We start from the raw sequence: 20,000 nt of genomic DNA, 5'->3' as shown, positions 1-20,000 counted from the left end.
TAACTAAAATAATAAATTTAAATATTCAACATGTTAACCGATACCAGTTATGTTTGAAAAAAATACATATGTTTTATATATTTTAAGTATTTTAAGTATATAAATGCATGAATGTATAGCCTATATATATATATATATATATATATATATATATATATATATATATATATATATATATGCTATACATGCATGCATTTATAATACTTGGAAATACTTCTAAAATAATAAAAAACATATTTATTAATATATAATATATGTACTATATATATTATATATTATATGATATATTATATATACTACATTATATATAATATATTTATATATATTATATATATATATATATAGATAAATTAATAACGCATACACTTCCACGATTATTGTGCATTCTAGTTCGTATTTCCAATAAATTCACGACATTGTTAACATTATGTATCTTATTCTGAAAACCTTGTAACTGAATATATGATTTATTTTCAATTTTGGGAAACAATTGTTACATTTTTTAAGTTATTTAAGTAAAAATAGACAAATAGAAAAAATAGATAAATAAATAAATAAATAAGTAAATAAATAAATAAATAAATAAATAAATTAACAAATAAATAAATAAATAAATATGTAAGTAGAACAATAATCTCCCCAGATGGGACACTCACCCTTGATGCCGAGTTGGGCCATCGTTTGAGCCTCGCCGAGGTCGTTCTTGGCCTTGACGGCGTAAAGGCCTCCGTCCGATTCCTCGATGTTCTTGATGATCAAAGCCACGGACTCTTCGTCTTCCCACAGGACCTTGAAACGGCCTCCAATCTTGACGTCCATGCCATTGCGGCTCCTGAGAAAGAACAGGAAATAGAAAATAGTCATTTGTACTGTAAACGGAAACGTTATAAAAAAAAAATAGTTATGTTCAACATCGAACTGCAATCGACGCTTTCGAAGACAACGTGAAAGGCCGCGTTCAGCGATGAATTGAATTGGCCACGTTCACAAGCAGGTGAGCTTAATTCTTTTGTGTTTAAAAAGATCCAACTGAATATTTAGTGGGTGCATTAAATATGTCGTGTTTAAACAGAAATGGACAATATTAGTATGTAATTTAATAAATATAAATTTTCAGTGTTGTCTTATGTACAAAAATATATACGTTTAATGACAGAAAGTCTAAGGTTACAACACTTCATATGTCACTACCTCACCACCTAGCTATCATTATTCACCTCACATATTTACAAGAATAATTCGTGTTTACACAGAAATATGTTTGATATAATAAATCTACGGGAATCACGCTCCGCGTTTCACTGTCTCGCGACCTTCATTATTTACTTGATACATCACAAGAATCATTTTTAACTTAGTAATAAGTTATAAGTGAAGTACCACGATACTTACCATTTGAGATCAGGCTTGGGGAAGCCTCCGACCTTACACTCGAGCATGGCTGATCCTCCGACGGCCACCTGCACGTTCTGCAGTTCCTCCTTGAAGTTGGGAGCCTCTGGTTCTTTCATCAGGCGGTTGACGGCGCCTACGGATAAATAAATAAATAAATAAATAAATAAATAAATAAATAAACATAAGTTCCTGAAATGAAATCTGCTCAGTAAGCAAAATTTTAAACCGGGCTAATGACACAAGAGCAAAAATATGACAGTACAAAAACATTTAAATAATATGTGAGACAAAGATTTTAATTGAAATATATTAAAGGAATTTAGACATCAACTAGTGCTACGATGTGAATTGAACGCAAATAAACACACATCACATTTTTCTCGTTTGTATTTAATTCTTTCGTCCAGATTAATAAATCCGAAGAATCGTTTGCAAAATCTTTTGCTAAACGTACGTAAAACTCTACTATTAAGAAATAGAACAAAATTATTTCTTGGATTTAAGTAAAACTTCATCTAACCCTTGCAAGTTGACACCATAATAGAATTGAGCTCGGTAAAGGGTTTGCGGGAACAAACAGGAACTAATTACTGAAGTCACTTGCATGAACTGAAAGGATTTAACTAATGAAGCCATAACAGTAACTAATTACTGAAGTCACTTGCATGAACTGACAGGATTTAACTAATGAAGCCATGACATTAACTAATTACTGAAGTCACTTGCATGAACTGACACGATTTAACTACTGAAGTCATGACATTAACTAACTAATTACTGAAGACTACTGCATGAACTAACAGAAATTAACTAATGAAGCCATGACAGGCACTATCTACTGAAGTCACTTGCATGAACTAACAGGAATTAACTATGAAGCCATAATAGGAACTATCTTCTGAAGTCATTTGTATGAACTAACAGGAATTAACAAATGAAGCCATGATAGGTTTAACTACTGAATTAACTAATGAAGCCATGACAGGCACTATCTACTGAAGACGCTTGTATGAATTAACAGAAACTAACTACTGAAGTCATGACAGTAACTAATTTCTGAAGTCATTTGCATGAACTGACAAGATCTAACAATTGAAGTCATGACAGTAACTAACTAATTACTGGAGTCACTTGCATGAACTGAGAGGAATTAACTAATGAAGCCATGATAGGAACTATCTACTGAAGTCAACTTGCACGAATTAACAGGGACTAACTAATGACTTAACTAACCTTCGACGGTCAGCTCAGCGGAGCAAGAAATCTTGCCACAGGAAGTGGAGGCCACACAAGTGTACAGACCAGCGTCCTCCGGAGTGACGTTTTGGAAGACCAAGGCCAAAGTGTCTTCATCATCCTTGAATAGAAGAAAGGACTTCATGAAGAACATGAAAAAGGATCTCTCTCTCTCTCTCTCTCTCTCTCCTCTCTCTCTCTCTCTCTCTCTCTCTCTCTCTCTACTGAAAAAATGTATTCCACGTTTGGGAAACTCCGCGTAAAAGATATGGGAATAATAAAACTAGACTTTGGACGTAAGTGAGATATAGATGTCTCTCTCTCTCTCCTCTCTCTCTCTCTCTCTCTCTCTCTCTCTCTCTCTCTCTCTCCATTAATTCCTGCTTTTCTACTTAAAATTATTCCTAAATATTAATATATATAAATGCTTTAGATAGCCATACGTACCTATCTAAAAACATCATATTATATATATATTATAATATATATATAGATATATATATATTGATATATATATAGTATATAGCTAGAATATATATTAGTATATATATATATATGTGGTGTGTGTGTGTGTATATATATATTATATTATATTATATATATATAGAATTTGTTTTTAGATAGCTACGTAGCTACTCCCCCCCCCCCCCCCTCTATCTACAAAATTTATAGTTAATATATATATATAATATATATATATATATATATATATATATATATAATATATATATTATTATATAGATATTGTGTGTGTGTTTTTTTTAGATAGCTACTACCTATCTAAAAAACCATATATATAGTATATAATATATATATATATATACTATCTATATATATCTATGTGATGTGTGTGTGTGTGTGTGTGTGTGTGTGTGTGTTGTGTGTGTTTTAGATAGCTACACACTTAAGATATCAACTAAATAACTTCATTGAATTAATTACCTTGAACATAACATTGAACCTCTCACTGGGGTCGTATTCGACGCCGTCCCTGAACCACTTGAACTCAGCCTTCTCTCCCTTGGCGAGCAGAGACCCTCTACCCGAAAGGCTCTCGTAAATGGCCTCTTCGTCTGGGGACAGAAAAAGGGAAGAAGATGAAAAGACCCTGATAAAAAAGAAGAAGATAGAAAACCGTAAAAAAACGTAAAACTTTGAACATAAAATTCCAAGGTTGCGACGAGATGACGACACTACCCGCCCTGCGGGGATCGTGATTTTAAGAATTCAAAATGAAACAGGAAATTGTTCAAAAGTCGTGTGGGTGTGGGAGATGAGAAATAGGATAGGAGTGTAGGTGTGGTAAATGGGTAGGTGCGTGGGTATAGAAAATGAGGTACACGCTCGTGTGTGGGTGTCAGAAGTACAATAGATGTGTGGGTATAGCAGATGAAATAATCGTGTGGGTGTAAGGAAATAAGAAAGATGTGTGGGTTTGGAAGACGAGATACTCATGTGGATGTAGGAAATGTGATTAAATGTGGGAGCTGAGATATTTGTAAGGGTGTGGGAGATGGGATAGGTAGGTGTGTAGGTGTGGGAAATGAGACAGGTGTGGGGGTGTGGAAAACAATATGCCTGAGTTGGTGTGGTGTATGTGGGAATGAGAAATGGGATTTGTGTGGTTATGTGGGAGATACTGAAGTACTCGTGTGGTGTGGGAAATAGTCTATGTGTGTCAGTGTTGCAAATGAGACAGGTATGTTAGTGTAGGCGTTGAAACACTCGTGTGGGTGTGTGGGAAAATGGGATACTTATGTGGGTGTGGAAGACGGGATGAGTGGGTGTATGTATCGGGATAAGATGCTTGTGTTGGTGTGGTTTGTGTGGGCATGAGAAATGGGATATGTGTGGGGAATGAGATAGGCCTGTAGGGAGGTGACCAGCACAACCTCCTACCAATCACCTGTGGAAATTTACAGTCAGTCAGAAAAACAATAAGACAATTTCTAAAACCCAGCAGAACTCTCACCTCTGACAGTCATAAGGGCCTCGCACTCGGCCCTTCCGAACTTGTTCTTGGCGATGGCTTTGTAGGTGGCCTCGTCGTCCCTCGTGACGTGGGAGATGAGCAGCTCATAATGGCCCACCTCCTGGTCCCTGTGGATGACGACTCGCGCATCCTCCTTCATCTCCTTGTCGTCCTTGAAGCTGCGAAAAAGTTGGAGAAGGAGTCACTACTCAGGTGTCTTTTACAGAAGTGGGATTGGGTACGGGATGGGTATGAAAGGTATTCTCCCCCTCCCTTAAACCCCAACGAAAGGTCAAGTTCGTTCAGAAACCTTTTCAGAAGTGGCATAAGTATCAAACGGTATTTTCGCCCTCTCTAAACACCAGTCTACTCCAACTCCTAGATTCATGGCCACCCTCCAATCCCCAACAAACTCCTCTTCCAACCTACTCCCACCTCCTTACTCCCTTTTTATTTTGGAGTCACTCTGAAAGCTTTCCAGAAGTCTGTAGGATGGTGGGATGGATATGACTGGCATTCTCCCCCATCCCATCCTAACCATGTCCATCCCATCCCAAAATTCATGGCCTACTGGTCCTCTCCATCCTGTCCAGTCTTCCCCCAACCTACCCACACTTTTTCTCTATCTTTTGGGGCACCAACGTGAGGATATTGGGATGGGTATGAATGGATTTCTTCCCCACCCCATCCTAACCTCACCCAGCCTACCCCATCCCAAATCATGGCCACTCCACTCCATCTCCCCAATCCTCTCCCCATCTTGTTTTGTACCCCATCAAGAAGAAAACTGATTGACTGACATTTTTCCACTGGCGCAAATGATGAAGCTTTAAATAGAAATTTGAAAGATAATTCATATTGAGAGTCTTATGAATCCCATCATTACTGTTAGTGAAACAATGCTGATTACATTATTAATATTAGATATGAGTTCTGTAATAAAAATGATGACAATGGTAAATGTCAATGAAGTATAATGATGTTTGGTAAATTTAATAATTCAAATGATCACCAACATTACTGTCTGAAAATTCAGATATGACACTGAATGCAGTTTATGCAAAGTAATTTTTGTCACTTCTTTGTTAATTATGTATTTAAATCTTCGAAACCTAAGGCCACAAATTCCCTTTATATCTGATTTTAAAGCAACTTCTTAGGTTAAAATGTTCACATTTTTTCTCTACGATACCCATAACTCCTAGTGGCATGGGGAATATGTTAAATCTGTTACAAAAACCAAAATTAAAACAGCAGATGACAAATGCAGCTGTATCTTATGACATTACAGTTAACTGCTTATAGAAAAGTTTTTAGACTAAATAATCAATCAGGCAGACATTTTGATATTACTTTCCTGAACTAGAAGATTATAAATACATTTATACACATTTAAACTTACATAATTATTAAAATAATACAATTACTGTGCACACGCAGACTGATTTCAATCCTGTAAGAGTATATCTGCATATATGTGTATATACACATAGTACATGCATGAATGAATGTCAACATGTATTCCTTAAGACTACAGATCTTGAACACTGCTATCAAGTACAGACCAAAATCACATAAATATTATTTACCTATTAACAAATGAATCCAAATATCCACAGAAGTATATTTAGGTGTTCAGTTTAGTGACGAAATTATCATAAAAAATAAATCAACATCTTTCGATGGTTCTCCTTGTAGATATTCATGTAATATTCAGTTCAGTACATGGAATCTAAATCAGATAATATCCACCAGTATAACTCAGTGTTCATTTTGTAATGAGCATCAATTACTGACAAAAATATCATATATACATTAATATCTAAGAGTGTGTAGCATAAGAAATTTTTAAATATTTCAATTTTAGTACTATATCCGTTTATTTTGGCTGTATTTTATACAAAAAATAATTATAAAAGTCACATAAATAAAAAGGGCAAAAACAATCTTAAAACATACTTTCAAGTTAAATACAATATATTGGGGTTTTTTGCCTCGATTCTGCCTTTATAAGTGGCTGTCAGATTCAGTTTTGTACTTAGAATCGAAATCAGCCAATCTCTAACCCATGCAACTACGTGTCCAGTTTGTGACAAGCATGTATGAGTGACAGCACTATCATACATAGACGGATATCTTCCCTACGTGTACAAAACTTGTGCCTCCGACCTCGTGAAATACAGAGAAACTTCATATAAAAAGAAAATTCTGTATTTCTTCCCATAGCGGAGCCAATTTTTGTTCTACCTCTTACAGAGCAACTCTCCAGGGGATGGTGACCGCCTGGCTCTACCCTGGGGAGGCGTGGCCGTAAGTGCACTTAAATGCACTTGAAAGACAGGACATCAAAAATGAAAATAATATAATAATAATAATAATACGTCGAGGCCACCAGTGGCTTTTGAAAGCCGCCATGGACTTCCTGGTGTCCCATCGTTTAACATGATATTTTAATGGAAGACCCCGTGGATATATGATTCCTAACCCTCTCCAGAGTCCCTCCCCACCATGACTCCCCCCCTCCATCCCCCGCCCCCCACCCCCCTGCCCCCCGTGATCAATGACCTTGTGAGCTTGCTGGTGGTGGCTGAGAGATCAGACAACTTAAAAGCGAGGCTTTCTTTTAATGGCGTTTGAATTAAAAGCTTAAAACTATTAGATAAAATTTAGTTCAGTCCAGTGGGAAAATTGCAGATTCTAAAATAGTTTTCTTTTGTAATAGAGACACCCATCCATCGGATTTTTTTTCTGGTGTTTTAGAAAATTATCATAAAGTGATCTGTACTAAAATCATCTCTACATTCTTGTTTACTTTTTCTAAAATACTTCTCTAATTTATTTATTAATGTTTAACTTATAACAATGTTATTTCTACAAGAAGGATTTCCAAATTCTTGTTCTCTTTTCTTAAATACTACTTTGATTTATCCTTAAATGTATTAGATTATACCAAAGTTTTAAGTGTAAGAAGGATCTCCAAATTCTAGTTCCTTTTCTTTTAAATACTATTTTGATTTATTCTAAAATGTCTTAGATTATAAAAAAAAAATGTTAACAAGAAGGTGTCTCTTAATTCTAGTTCCTTTTCTTTAAAATACCATTTTGATTTACTCTAAAATGTCTTAGATTATAACAAGTTATTTTTACAAGAAAGTGTCTCTTAATTCTAGGTCCCTTTCTTTAAAATACCATTTTCATTTATTCTAAAATGTCTTAGGTTATAAAAAGTTATTTGTATAAAAAGGTGTCTCTTAATTCTAGGTCCCTTTCCTTAAAATACTATTTTGATTTACTCTAAAACGTTTGAGATTATAAAAAAATTATTTGCACAAGGTGTCTCTTAATTCTAGGTCCCTTTCTTTAAGATACTACTTTATTTACAAACGTCTTAAGATTATATACGCCAAAACGGGTAGTTACAAAGCCTTTGAAAACCATCCATCAGGGTCTTCCTGAACTTCCCTTAACATCTAAAACACAAACTAAGCATAACCTAAACAGCAACATCCAAAGAAGGAACGACACTTACAACTGCACTTCGGGCATGGGATCGCCCTTGACGTGGATGGTGTAGGAGAGGTTGGTATTCTCGATGACCTCCGTTTTCTTCATCCTGACGAGGAAGAAGGGCGACTTCTCGGCGATGCGTCGCTGGCGTTCCTCTTCTGTCACTGCAGGAGACAGAAATTCAAAAATTCAATCATTCAAAAATTAATCATTGAACGAGGTTCTTCAATGCACTGGGAACGCGGAGGAAAACAGAAAGTGGCTGTGCTTCTGGGGAGGGAAGAGGTTGCATTGTGGGGGTTTATCCTCATTATGGGGGTTTAAATGACTTGGGGGGGTGCGGGGTTCGGCGGGCAGAAGGTCCCCAAGACTGGGCATGAAACACTAGCTTGGTATGGTAGCTTGAATCAGTTTAGGTTAGGCTGAATTACCATGTAGAATATGGCGTATTTAAATTTTCGTTTGGTGAAAGTTAAGTATAGCTTAGTTTAACCAGACCACTGAGCTGATCAACAGCTCTCCCAGGGTTGGCCCGAAGGATTAGATACATTTACGTGGCTACGAACCAATTAGTTACTTAGCAAAGGGGACCTACGTCTTATTGTGGGACCCGAACCACATCTATTTAAATACAAGTAACCCGAATGTTGTTTCACGCCTTATTACTAAAGCTTAAGCAGAGATCTAAGATAACAACAGACAGAAGACTCACATTCCTGTACGAGGAGCTGAGCAGAGCAGGTGGCTGACACTCCATTCTCATCGGTGGCCTTGGCGGTGTAGATGCCGGAGTCTTGCACGCGGCAGTTCATGACCTGGAAAATGGGCGAGATTTATCAATACCCAAGAGAATCAGGGGCATTGTGAGCACTGTACATTTAGAATCATGAAGCAAGAGTCCCTTGTTGGCACGTGGGTGGCCTGATCTAACAACAAAAATGATATATGAATTTATCTTAAACATCAAAATCTAGCAATTTTCTGTTTCATTATTGACGTGGAAAAATATCAATAGACCAGTATATTGAGCACCCTGGCGTTGCAACACTGTTTTGCAAGACAAGATCGGTTTCGTCAGCAAATACTGGGAAGATTGATGTGACAGGCTGTGAAATGGTGTCAAAGATAAAAGCTAACTGACACAAACACCGACCAACAGCATTCAAAAGGGTTGGAAAAGTCTAACAACAAAAACACCCAATTCTTGTAATATAATTTCCAGGACGAAAAAGGAGGAGACGGGAATCGCAAACACCAATTTCGCGGAAGGGCAAGAAACCTCAGAGGAGAAATAACAAAGGATTATAATTTTTTTTAAAAGAGAGATGTTTAGTTTACCTACATTGTCAACGATGGAGAGTGTGTTGGGGAGGTGGGGGTGGGGGGCTAGGGTGTGTGGCGGGGGAGCTTAATGCTGTTTGTACAAAGGATATCAATTAAGCGGTGCATTTTAGGGTCGGGTGGCAGGCGAGGACGCGTCAGGAGATTTGCAAAAATGTCAGATCCGTGTGAATGGCAGGTTAATTCTAATGTTTGTTTTGATCGCGAGAGGGAATTCAGGAAAATATTATGAAAGGTGTATTTTTATTCAAGAGAGCGAGTCACCAAAAGCTTCATAAAATATTATTAAAGGTATATTTCACAGAAAAGTCCATAATTTTAACTGAAAGATATTCAAGATTTAATGACCCAAAACGAAAATAGATACTATTCAAAAACAAAGAGGAACTTAAGTGTTATTAAAGGTATATTTTACTGAAAGGTCCATAATTTTAACCGAAAAATATTCAAGATTTAATGATCCAATACGAAAATAGATAATATTTTGATGACAAAAAGAACTTAAGTATTATTAAAAGTACATTTTTTTAAAGGTCCATAATTTTAACTGAAAGATATTCAAGACTCAGTGACTCAATATAACCAAAATGAACTTAAGAAAAATATAATTAAAAATACATTTTTATTCAAGAGACTGAGTCAATGAAAGGGTCCATCATTTTAAACGAAAGATATTCTTCAAGATGTGACGCCCATCATAAAAGTAGGGGAACTTTTAAAACTGAAGTCCACGTGACAAAACAATTAAGCGAAAATATTCACTGATAATACTCGATGAAATTAACCTCCCCAAAACAAACTGTATTATTCAAGGGCCGTTTTGTTTTCTCATTAACCCAATTTATATGCAAATATCTAATCGCTTGATTTTCGCAGATTAATCTGGAACGCCATCAAAAAAAAAAATAGACTAATTTCATTATCAACGGCTATTGAAAGCTGCTCCCGACCGAGGAAATAAATCATTCTGAAGTCCAGAAAAAGCTAAATGCAATATTATGCAGAGTGCAACGAGGCAATGAAGCCCCAGTGGGTTTATGGAGCAAGGAACTTTGCGAGAGATTTTGGTTATCAAAATTTACCGACTTCTTAATCAGTTCGGTGAGACGTAATTTTTGTATACACATGAGAAAATAATGTATATGTTTATACGTTTGTGTGTGTGTGTAAGAGAGAGAGAGAGAGAGAGAGAGAGAGAGAGAGAGAGAGAGAGAGAGAGAGAATCAAGTGTCATACGTGAAATTTAACATATCCACATCATCAATATGGACTAAGCACGGAGCTTTTTATAACCATAGTGTATGCGTTAGAGAGAGAGAGAGAGAGAGAGAGAGAGAGAGAGAGAGAGAGAGAGAGAGAGAGAGAGAGAGAGAGAGAGAGAGAGAGTGAAACATTTTCATTATTATGGCTACCTGTATTTTCTAAGTATAACTATTGATTTTCTTCAATACAAAAGCATTACACTCGATTCTATTACTTAGAAAAGCAATTCTCAAAATCTATTGGATGGACGGACGTAAAACCCTCTTAGTTACGATACATTTAAAGACTTAGACTAAAAGTCTAAATACAGACTTTGAAGTTTGTAAAGAAACATTGAAATCATTACGATCTTATGAATTCAAATTCAGAAAAAAATAGTCCAATATAAAATCTATGAATTAATGTTTATCATAACAAGTGGAAAATGAAGGCAGATGCTTCAGGGAGAACCACAAGCCTTGGAAAATTCACTCACGGGGAAGAAAAATATCAATAAAAGGGAATAATAAAAGTGGTGTATAGTAAAAGTAGCAGGGCAATAAAGGTGGCATATCAGGGAGTGTTTCAAACTTATAAATCCCTTGTACCTGAAGTGTGTGTTTTGTGCCTTCGACCTTAACCTGTTCGAAAAGTAGAATGAGAGATACGAGGGTAAGTAGATACAAAGAGTTGATCCAATAAGCTGCTGAGATGCATAGTAATGGAAATGGTAATTATATATAAATATATAAATGCTTATAAAATGCAAAGTTCTATTTTATACTGTTTTTAGTAAATAATACCTAACAGATACTACTGTGAATTATTAAGCCCATAATGATATTTTATTAATATCTACTTTTCTGTAGCATATCTAGAATTCCTGTCTACTGTGGAAATGTGATAAGATATTTCCTTTATATTGACAGCTTCTGTCAGATAAAGAAATAATATTTTACGATATCATATGACTAGTTTTTACATCATTAATATTTATTTTTAACATGATACTACAGTATTACCAGGGACTTATGGCTAACATCATATTTTTTCTTCCTCATGGCCATACTTTGTCAAGGAACCTTTGCTATCAAAGTTCCTCAAAGACTTTGATTTGAGAAAAACAGGTCACTAATTAGCTATTTGTAAATTGGCCTTGACAGATTCTGAATGAAGCTAACAGACCACAAATTAACCATTTACAAAGTGGCCTTGACAGACTTTGAATGAAGCTAACAGAACCACAAATTAGCTATTTGTAAAGTGGCCTTGACAGACTGAATGAAGCTAACAGACCACAAATTAGCTATTTGTAAAGTGGCCTTGAAAGATTCTGAATGAAGCTAACAGACTACAAATTAACAACTTATAAAGTAGCCTTAACAGACCCAGAAAAATTCACATTTGAAACTATCAAAGATATCTTGTTAAATCTCATAATACTTCCACCTCCTCATCTCACCTTGAGTGTATGCTTGTCCCCATTGTCCTGGGCTTGAACTCTGTCTGCTAGCTTGTCATCCAAAGGCTTGCTGTCCTTCAACCAAGTGACGAAGTAGGGAGCTGGGTGGGCGACGACGCACGTGAAATTCACGCTTTCTCCAGCTGTCAAAAGTTGATCATTTTAATACGAGAGCGAGATGAGGTCATTGTTTTATTGTTTTGATAACAGAGGGAACTGGTAGAATATCAATGGAAAGATATTGTTGCAAAAAATTGACACAAAAAATATAAATGTTTATTGTAAAACGTGTATAAGGTATTATTTGTCTTTGCCATGAGGAAACCTTGCTTCAAATGTTGATAAATATTTATTAAGTACAGAAACAATAATGACAAATTTAATGTAAGGGAAAGAGAACTTTAAAATGTATACCAAACAGGAAGTTTTTGTTTTGAGAGCAGGTGTAAATGAAGCCAAATGTCTACTAAGCAAACTACTGTAAAATAAAACATCAAGTAATAGGTCAGCATGTGTAAATTGTAAATCAAGTCAAATATTAATTACACTGTTGTAAAGAAAAAAAATTGGTTACCATAAAAAGTAGGCATAGTGTGAACAGATATGGTTATGTTTTATAACAAATGGAACTGGTGTGAAATAATAATAAACAGAATTATTCTTAAAAATCAAACGATATCATAATGTAAATAGAGTAAATATTATTCATTATAAAGATTAGTTATATGGTTTGATAAAAGGAGAATATACGTAAAATATTACAGAAAAAGATTATTTAAGAAGATAAAACTATATTTTACACTAAAAATTGGTAAAAGAGGTTTCCGTAAAACAGATGTAAAAACTTTTATATATTCTGGAGAGAGATTCAGTTAATAGTAATCCCGCAAAATAAGTTTAAATGTAGAAAATAAAGATCACCAACATGAACAAGGTAAAATGTATTCTACATAGTGTGACTTCACAAGAATGATCAAAACAATTGTAGTTTATAGTGCAAGAAATAAATCGTAGTACATTAGAGGTGATATCATTTAATAAAAAGGAGAAGGAATTTATTGAGCAAAATATTTTCAAGCGTCCCAAAAAATAGAAAAATGTATAAACTAACTAAAAGGTAGCAAGAAATTTTAAACACGTATTATTAATTACTGTAATAAGTTACATTCTATCTTAGATATACTTTCGTAACTGGAAAGTAGTTTTGTCACTGCATTCATCATATGAACATTTCTAAAGATGTTTGATGCTTAATAGTACTGACTACAGGTAGAGTTAAACAGAAAATTATCAACGTGAAAACTCAAGTTTTATGAAGAATAATTTGAACTGAAATTTGATTAAAATCCACCGAATGATTTTTCGCTTTTCATCCATTAATTCACGAATATGATTTGTAAAAATGCTGTAATTAATTCTCTCTTTCTGTATAAAAAGGAAATTAGATATTTCTCGAATATTATTTGTAAAAATGCTGTAATTAATTCTCTCTCCGTATAAAAAGAAAATTAGATATGTTCTTTCAGAAATGATATTCAACAAAGGTTTTACATAAACTCCATGAACCCTTTATTGTATATTAAACTTTCTAAACTATATATTTAGAAGGCAAACATAAAAATATTTTTCAATTATGATTCTTTTCCTTGATATGCAGGTACATTATTTTTAAAAAGACGAAGTTTATAAAATAGATATTTAATCAACACAGGTATAAATACTGATGTATATAAATATCTATTATATCAAACTCTTTTATATATACATATTTATTAGACAAATATATAAACATGTTGCTTATGAAATATTCTTGAATTATGAATTTTTTCTTTCTATGCAGGCACATATTTTTTTTTATAAAAAAGATAAAGTTGATAAAACAGATATCTAAGCAGCATACATATAATCACTGACTTATATAAAAACCTATTATTTTAAATGTACAATTTATGCTCATAATTACTGCAAACTTGTACCTCTTAGCACAAGTTATAATCAGAATTTTTATGAAGAATTAATCGTGATTCTTTTACGGACAGGATAAATTATGAATAAAAATAAGAGCATATCCTTGATACCACAACATCTACAATAAGTTTCCAACTCCATCTCATCTACATTTAGATACCAAATATTACAGTCAAGATCTACAGCTACTTTCCTTACGCCAAGCGATTAAAAGTTGAGAACAAAGTATAAAAGAAATATACGTAAAATATAAAAGCGTAGAGTAGATATATTTCCCAGCTGCCTACTACAGTAAGTTACTTTCCAGCGCAAAATACAGAGAGAATTGTATAGTAAATAGGTAGATAAAGACTAGAATACGGCGGTATTTGCTACTTAAGAAAAGCGATACCAATCTACAGATACTTTCCTTGAAAAGTTTCAAAGGAATATTCAGGAGACGTCATACACATGGAACAGTCAAGATCGTGGAGTGAAATTTTGATAATAATAATAATAATAATAATAATAATAATAATAATAATAATAATAATAATAATAATAATAATAATAATAATAATAATGGCGTGGATAGACTATGAGAAAGCCTTCGACATGATACCACACTCATGGCTAATAGAATGCCTGAAAATATAGGGGTGGGGGAGGAAAAACACATCACCTTCCTCAAAAATACAATGCGCAACTGGAATACAACTACTTACAAGCTCTGGAATAAGACTAGCAGAGGTTAATACAGGAGAGGGATCTTCCAGGGCGACTCACTGTCCCCACTACTCTTCGTAGTAGCCATGATTCCCATGACAAAAGTACTACAGAAGATGGATGCCGGGTACCAACTCAAGAAAAGAGGCAACAGAATCAACCATCTGATGTTCATGGACGACATCAAGCTGTATGGTAAGAGCATCAAGGAAATAGATACCCTAATCCAGACTGTAAGGATTGTATCTGGGGACATCAGGATGGAGTTCGGAATAGAAAAATGTGCCTTAGTCAACATATAAAAGCTACCAGATGGGAGCAACATCAAACACATAGATGAGACAGGATACGAATACCTGGGAATAATGGAAGAAGAGGATATAAAACACCAAGAGATGAAGGACACGATCAGGAAAAGAATATATGCAGAGGACTCAAGGCGATACTCAAGTCAAACATCAATGGCGGAAATATGATAAAAGCCATAAACACATGGACAGTGCCAGTAATCAGATACAGCGCAGGAATAGTGGAAGGACGAAGGCAGAACTCCGCAGCATAGATCAGAAAACGGGAAACATAGACAATACACAAAGACTACACCCAAGAGCAAATACGGACAGACTATACATAACACGAAAGGAAGGAGGGAGAGGAACTACTAAGTATAGAGGACTGCGTCAACATCGAAAATAGAGCACTGGGGCAATATCTGAAAACCAGTGAAGACGAGTGGCTCAAAGAGTGCATGGGAAGAAGGACTAATAAAAGTAGACGAAGACCCAGAAATATACAGAGACAGGAGAAAGACAGACAGAACAGAGGACGGCACAACAAACCAATGCATGGACAATATGAGACAGACTAAAGAACTAGCCAGCGATGACAATTGGCAATTACTACAGAGGGAGAGCTAAAGAAGGAAACTGAAGGAATGATAACAGCGCACAAGATCAGGCCCTAAGAACCAGATATGTTCAAAGAACGATAGACGGAAATAACATCTCTCCCATATGTAGGAAGTGCAATACGAAAAATGAAACCATAAACCACATAGCAAGTGAATGCCCGGCACTTTGGCACAGAACCAGTACAAAAAGAGGCATGATTCAGTGGCAAAAGCCCTCCACTGGAGCCTGTGCAAGAAACATCAGCTACCTTTGTAGTAATAAGTGGTACGAGCACCAACCTGAAGGAGTGATAGAAAACGATCAGGCAAAGATCCTTCTGGGACTATGGTATCAGAACGGATAGGGTGATACGTGCAAACAGACCAGACGTGACGTTGATTGACAGTCAAGAAGAAAGTATCACTCATTGATGTCGCAATACCATGGGACACCAGAGTTGAAGAGAAAGAGAGGAAAAAATGGATAAGTATCAAGACCTGAAAATAGAAATAAGAAGGATATGGGATATGCCAGTGGAAATCGTACCCATAATCATAGGAGCACTAGGCACGATCCCAAGATCCCTGAAAAGGAATCTAGAAAAACTAGAGGCTGAAGTAGCTCCAGACTCATGCAGAAGAGTGTGATCCTAGAAAAGGCACACATAGTAAGAAAAGTGATGGACTCCTAAGGAGGCAGGATGCAACCCGGAACCCCCGCTATAAATACCACCCAGTCGAATTGGAGGACTGTGATAGAGCAAAAAAAAAAAAAAAAAAAAAAAAAAATAATATAATAATAATAATAATAAATTAATTAATAATAATAATAATAATAATAATAATAATAATAATAATTTAATAATAATAATAAGCATGAATTTTGACACTCAAAAAATGAGACCCTTAGATTTACTTTTAAAATAATATCTTAAGTTCTGTTTACTAAGCTTGTGAATAATAATAATAATAATAATAATAATAATAATAATAATAATAATAATCAATTAAATTAATTAATTAATAAATGTCGTATTCTGCATGTATTCAGATATCAATCAAAGCAATCATCGCTGCCTACTGAAATTGGTATAAAACCTCTAACCAGACCAGGAAACCTATCTTTTCATCATTCAACCTATTCCCGTTTATGACGTACCTGATATATACCTTTTATCTAGCGTAATTAAAAGGGAAGAAGAAGAAGAAGAAGAAGAAGAAGAAGAAGAAGAAGAAGAAGAAGAAGAAGAACAGTTAAGAAACGTTGCTGCAGCTTATACGGAGGAAAGCTTGACACATTGAGATATATACATACGTTCTATCTCTGACTCGAAACGCTTTTCTCCTGTTTCATCGATTTCTATAATCCCTGGATTATAGAAATAGAAAAATAAATATGTGTGAGATATATATATATTATAATATATATATATATATAATATATATATATATATACTATATATATATATATAGGTGGTGTCTGGTGTTATGCATTGAAAATTGGTACCTGGAATATAAATTGTTACAATCTGTCTGGAATTGGATCAAGAATGTTTATAGATAAGAATGACAAGGGATGAAATTATTTTTTAAAGTATATCTGTAATTATGAATTACTTTCTGTAATGATGCTTCATATAACACAATAGTGGACAATTTCAAATAGGTTACATTAAATATTATACACTTAATTAGTTGGAACTGAAAATTTACAGATTTTAATCAGACAACTAAAATCTTAGATTTCAGTTATATAACTAAAATCTTTTGAAAATCCATAAACTTCCACTAAAATTAAAGAATATAAAAGAAAAAAGTACAACGCCACTGAATGATGTAATTCATTTCCTCTTTTTAGAGAGAATAAATAAATAACACATTAATATCTACTCATTTTGTTTCCAGTACTTAACTTTTCAAGTATTCTCTACTTCTGTTCACCAAGTTTGACTTCACCTTAATTCCTCAAGTTTTTCCCTAATTTAATTCATCAAGTTTTCCCTTACTTGGATTCCTAAAATATCTCCTTACTTAAGTATCAAGTTTTTCTTGACTTCAATTTCTCAAGCTTTTCAAACTGAATTCTTCAAGTTTTCCCTTACGTTCATTCCTCAAGTTTTATCTTACTCAAATTTCTAGTCTTTCCTTCATCTTACTTATATATTTCAAGTTTTCCCTACTTAAATACCTCCAATTTTACCTTACTCAGATTTCTAAACTTTCCTTCCTATTACTTATATATTCCCAGTTTTCCCCTACTTAAATACTTCCAGTTTTACCTTACTGATATTTGTGGCAGATTTTTTAAAAGTTTACTAACTTACATCAAAGTTTTCCCTCACTTTAATTCATCGCGTTCCCCTTTCCCTAAACGTCTTTCAGAATTAAGAATCTCAGAAAATGAAAAAGGAGTCTTTTCACCAGTAAAGACCAAAGGAAGTTTTTACACCAACAAAAACCATATGGGGTCTTTATGCCAACAAAGGCTCCTCAGAGACCTTACACCAAAAGACCCCATAGAGTCTGCATAAAGGAGGGCTATGGGGAGTCTTTACAAAAACAAGGAAGCTGAGGATTTCTTTACACCAACAAAGACCCTAAGGATTCTATACACCAAAAGGATCCCAGGGAGTCTTTACAACACCAAGGAACCTGGGGAGTTTCTACATCAACAAAGACCCTATGGATTCTTTACACCAAAAAGACCACAGGGAGTCTTTACACCAACAAAGACCTCAGGGAGTCTTTAAACCAACAAATACCATGGAGAGTCTTTACACCAACAAATAACCTAGAGAGTCTTTACACCAAAAAGGGCACCAAGGGATTTCTTAAGCCAACAAAGACCTTAGGGAGTCTTAACACCAACAAAGACACCCGAGAGGAGTGTTTACACCTACAAAGACCCCATATTCTTTACACCAAAAAGACCCAGGAAAGGACCTCATGGAATCTTTAAACCAAAAAAAAAAATCCCCCCAGAGAGTCTTTACACCAACAAAGACGACAGGGGAATCTATTCACCAAAATGACACTAGGGGAGTCTATACACCAAAAAGACCCTCACGTAGTCTTTATACCAACACTCATGGAACTCAACCTTTAATCAAAAGGGTATATCATGCCTGGGTAAACTCCCAACAAGCTCTAGCTAAATGAACCCTTATACATTCGACGCTAATGAATGATGAATGGGAAACTTATTAAGCATCACTACTGAGAGATCATATCAAAATGGCTGGAAAATAGAGAAATCATCAAATGCTGGATTTCTCGGAGCATTTAAAGAAAAGAAGGAATTTGTTGGAACCTCAGAATTAGGTGGAAAAGGGGAGGATTTGATAGTAATATGAATCTAGAATTGAGAACATTCAAGAGTGTATGTATGTGTGATTTTATTTACAATTACATTAAAATAGAAAATACAAGAAACGTATTCATATATATGTGTGTGTGTGTATATATATATGTATGTATGTATGTATATATATACAATCTATAAATGATACATATCATGATTTATACCTCTGCTCCCATACACTGCGTAAATTCAGAGCTCGTACAAGAAGGAAAATATATTGATTAAAACCAGATTTAAAATAGATACTTACGTTCCACTACTTCTCCTTTGAGGGTCTTGGTAAAGATAGGTTTGGGGGTTCCTCCCGGGGTGAATGGGGCTGTTGGAAAGAAAATAAAAAGAAAAAGATAAGTACACAGGTACAAAAGAAGCATTATTTTGCTATAGTAACATTACCGAATGTTTTTTATTATTATTTTTTGCCTGCTTTGCCGCATATGAAAATTATCATGTTCAAATGTATTAGGTCTTATACTTTGTAGGTAGTTATAAGTTCTGCAACCATCATAAAATGTAAACACATTGCTCTACATAATATTTCCCAATACCTCGCTTTCGAAAAAAAAGTTCTCCCATAGCGAGAGAGAGAGAGAGAGAGAGAGAGAGAGAGAGAGAGAGAGAGAGAGAGAGAGAGAGAGCATTTCTAAAAGAAACTCCTACCACGTCAGCTTCTGAACTCGGAGGCAAAGTAAGGTGGAAGGCTGTCTACATTAATCTCTCAAATATGACACTTATGGCAGACGTCTTTCCACTACATGCTTGGAGGATCGTATTACAAGGAAGAGCGTTTTTTAAATTCATAGAATATTCATTGAATATCTTTAAAATTTATTTATACATTTGTAGATTCATTATTTGTAGATAATTACTTCGATCTATTTAGGTTTTCTTTAAACCTATTATAGGCTTTGCAAGGAAGGTA

General features: G+C 34.7%; 1 protein-coding gene across 1 annotated transcript in view; it reads right to left on the bottom strand.

The window, feature by feature from the left end:
• The window catches only part of LOC135226158 (obscurin-like), a 432,842-nt gene that overhangs the window by 129,308 nt on the left and 283,534 nt on the right, over positions 1–20,000 (bottom strand). The window contains 10 exon segments of the mRNA XM_064265599.1: positions 657–832; positions 1,393–1,528; positions 2,629–2,752; positions 3,574–3,704; positions 4,604–4,782; positions 8,133–8,274; positions 8,823–8,925; positions 12,156–12,298; positions 17,033–17,086; positions 19,329–19,397. Of these exon segments, the coding sequence (XP_064121669.1) occupies positions 657–832; positions 1,393–1,528; positions 2,629–2,752; positions 3,574–3,704; positions 4,604–4,782; positions 8,133–8,274; positions 8,823–8,925; positions 12,156–12,298; positions 17,033–17,086; positions 19,329–19,397 (1,257 nt within the window).

This window comes from Macrobrachium nipponense, chromosome 14, assembly GCF_015104395.2.
Source record: "Macrobrachium nipponense isolate FS-2020 chromosome 14, ASM1510439v2, whole genome shotgun sequence".
Lineage (NCBI taxonomy): Eukaryota > Metazoa > Arthropoda > Malacostraca > Decapoda > Palaemonidae > Macrobrachium > Macrobrachium nipponense.
This window is presented reverse-complemented; position numbering and strand designations above follow the sequence as displayed.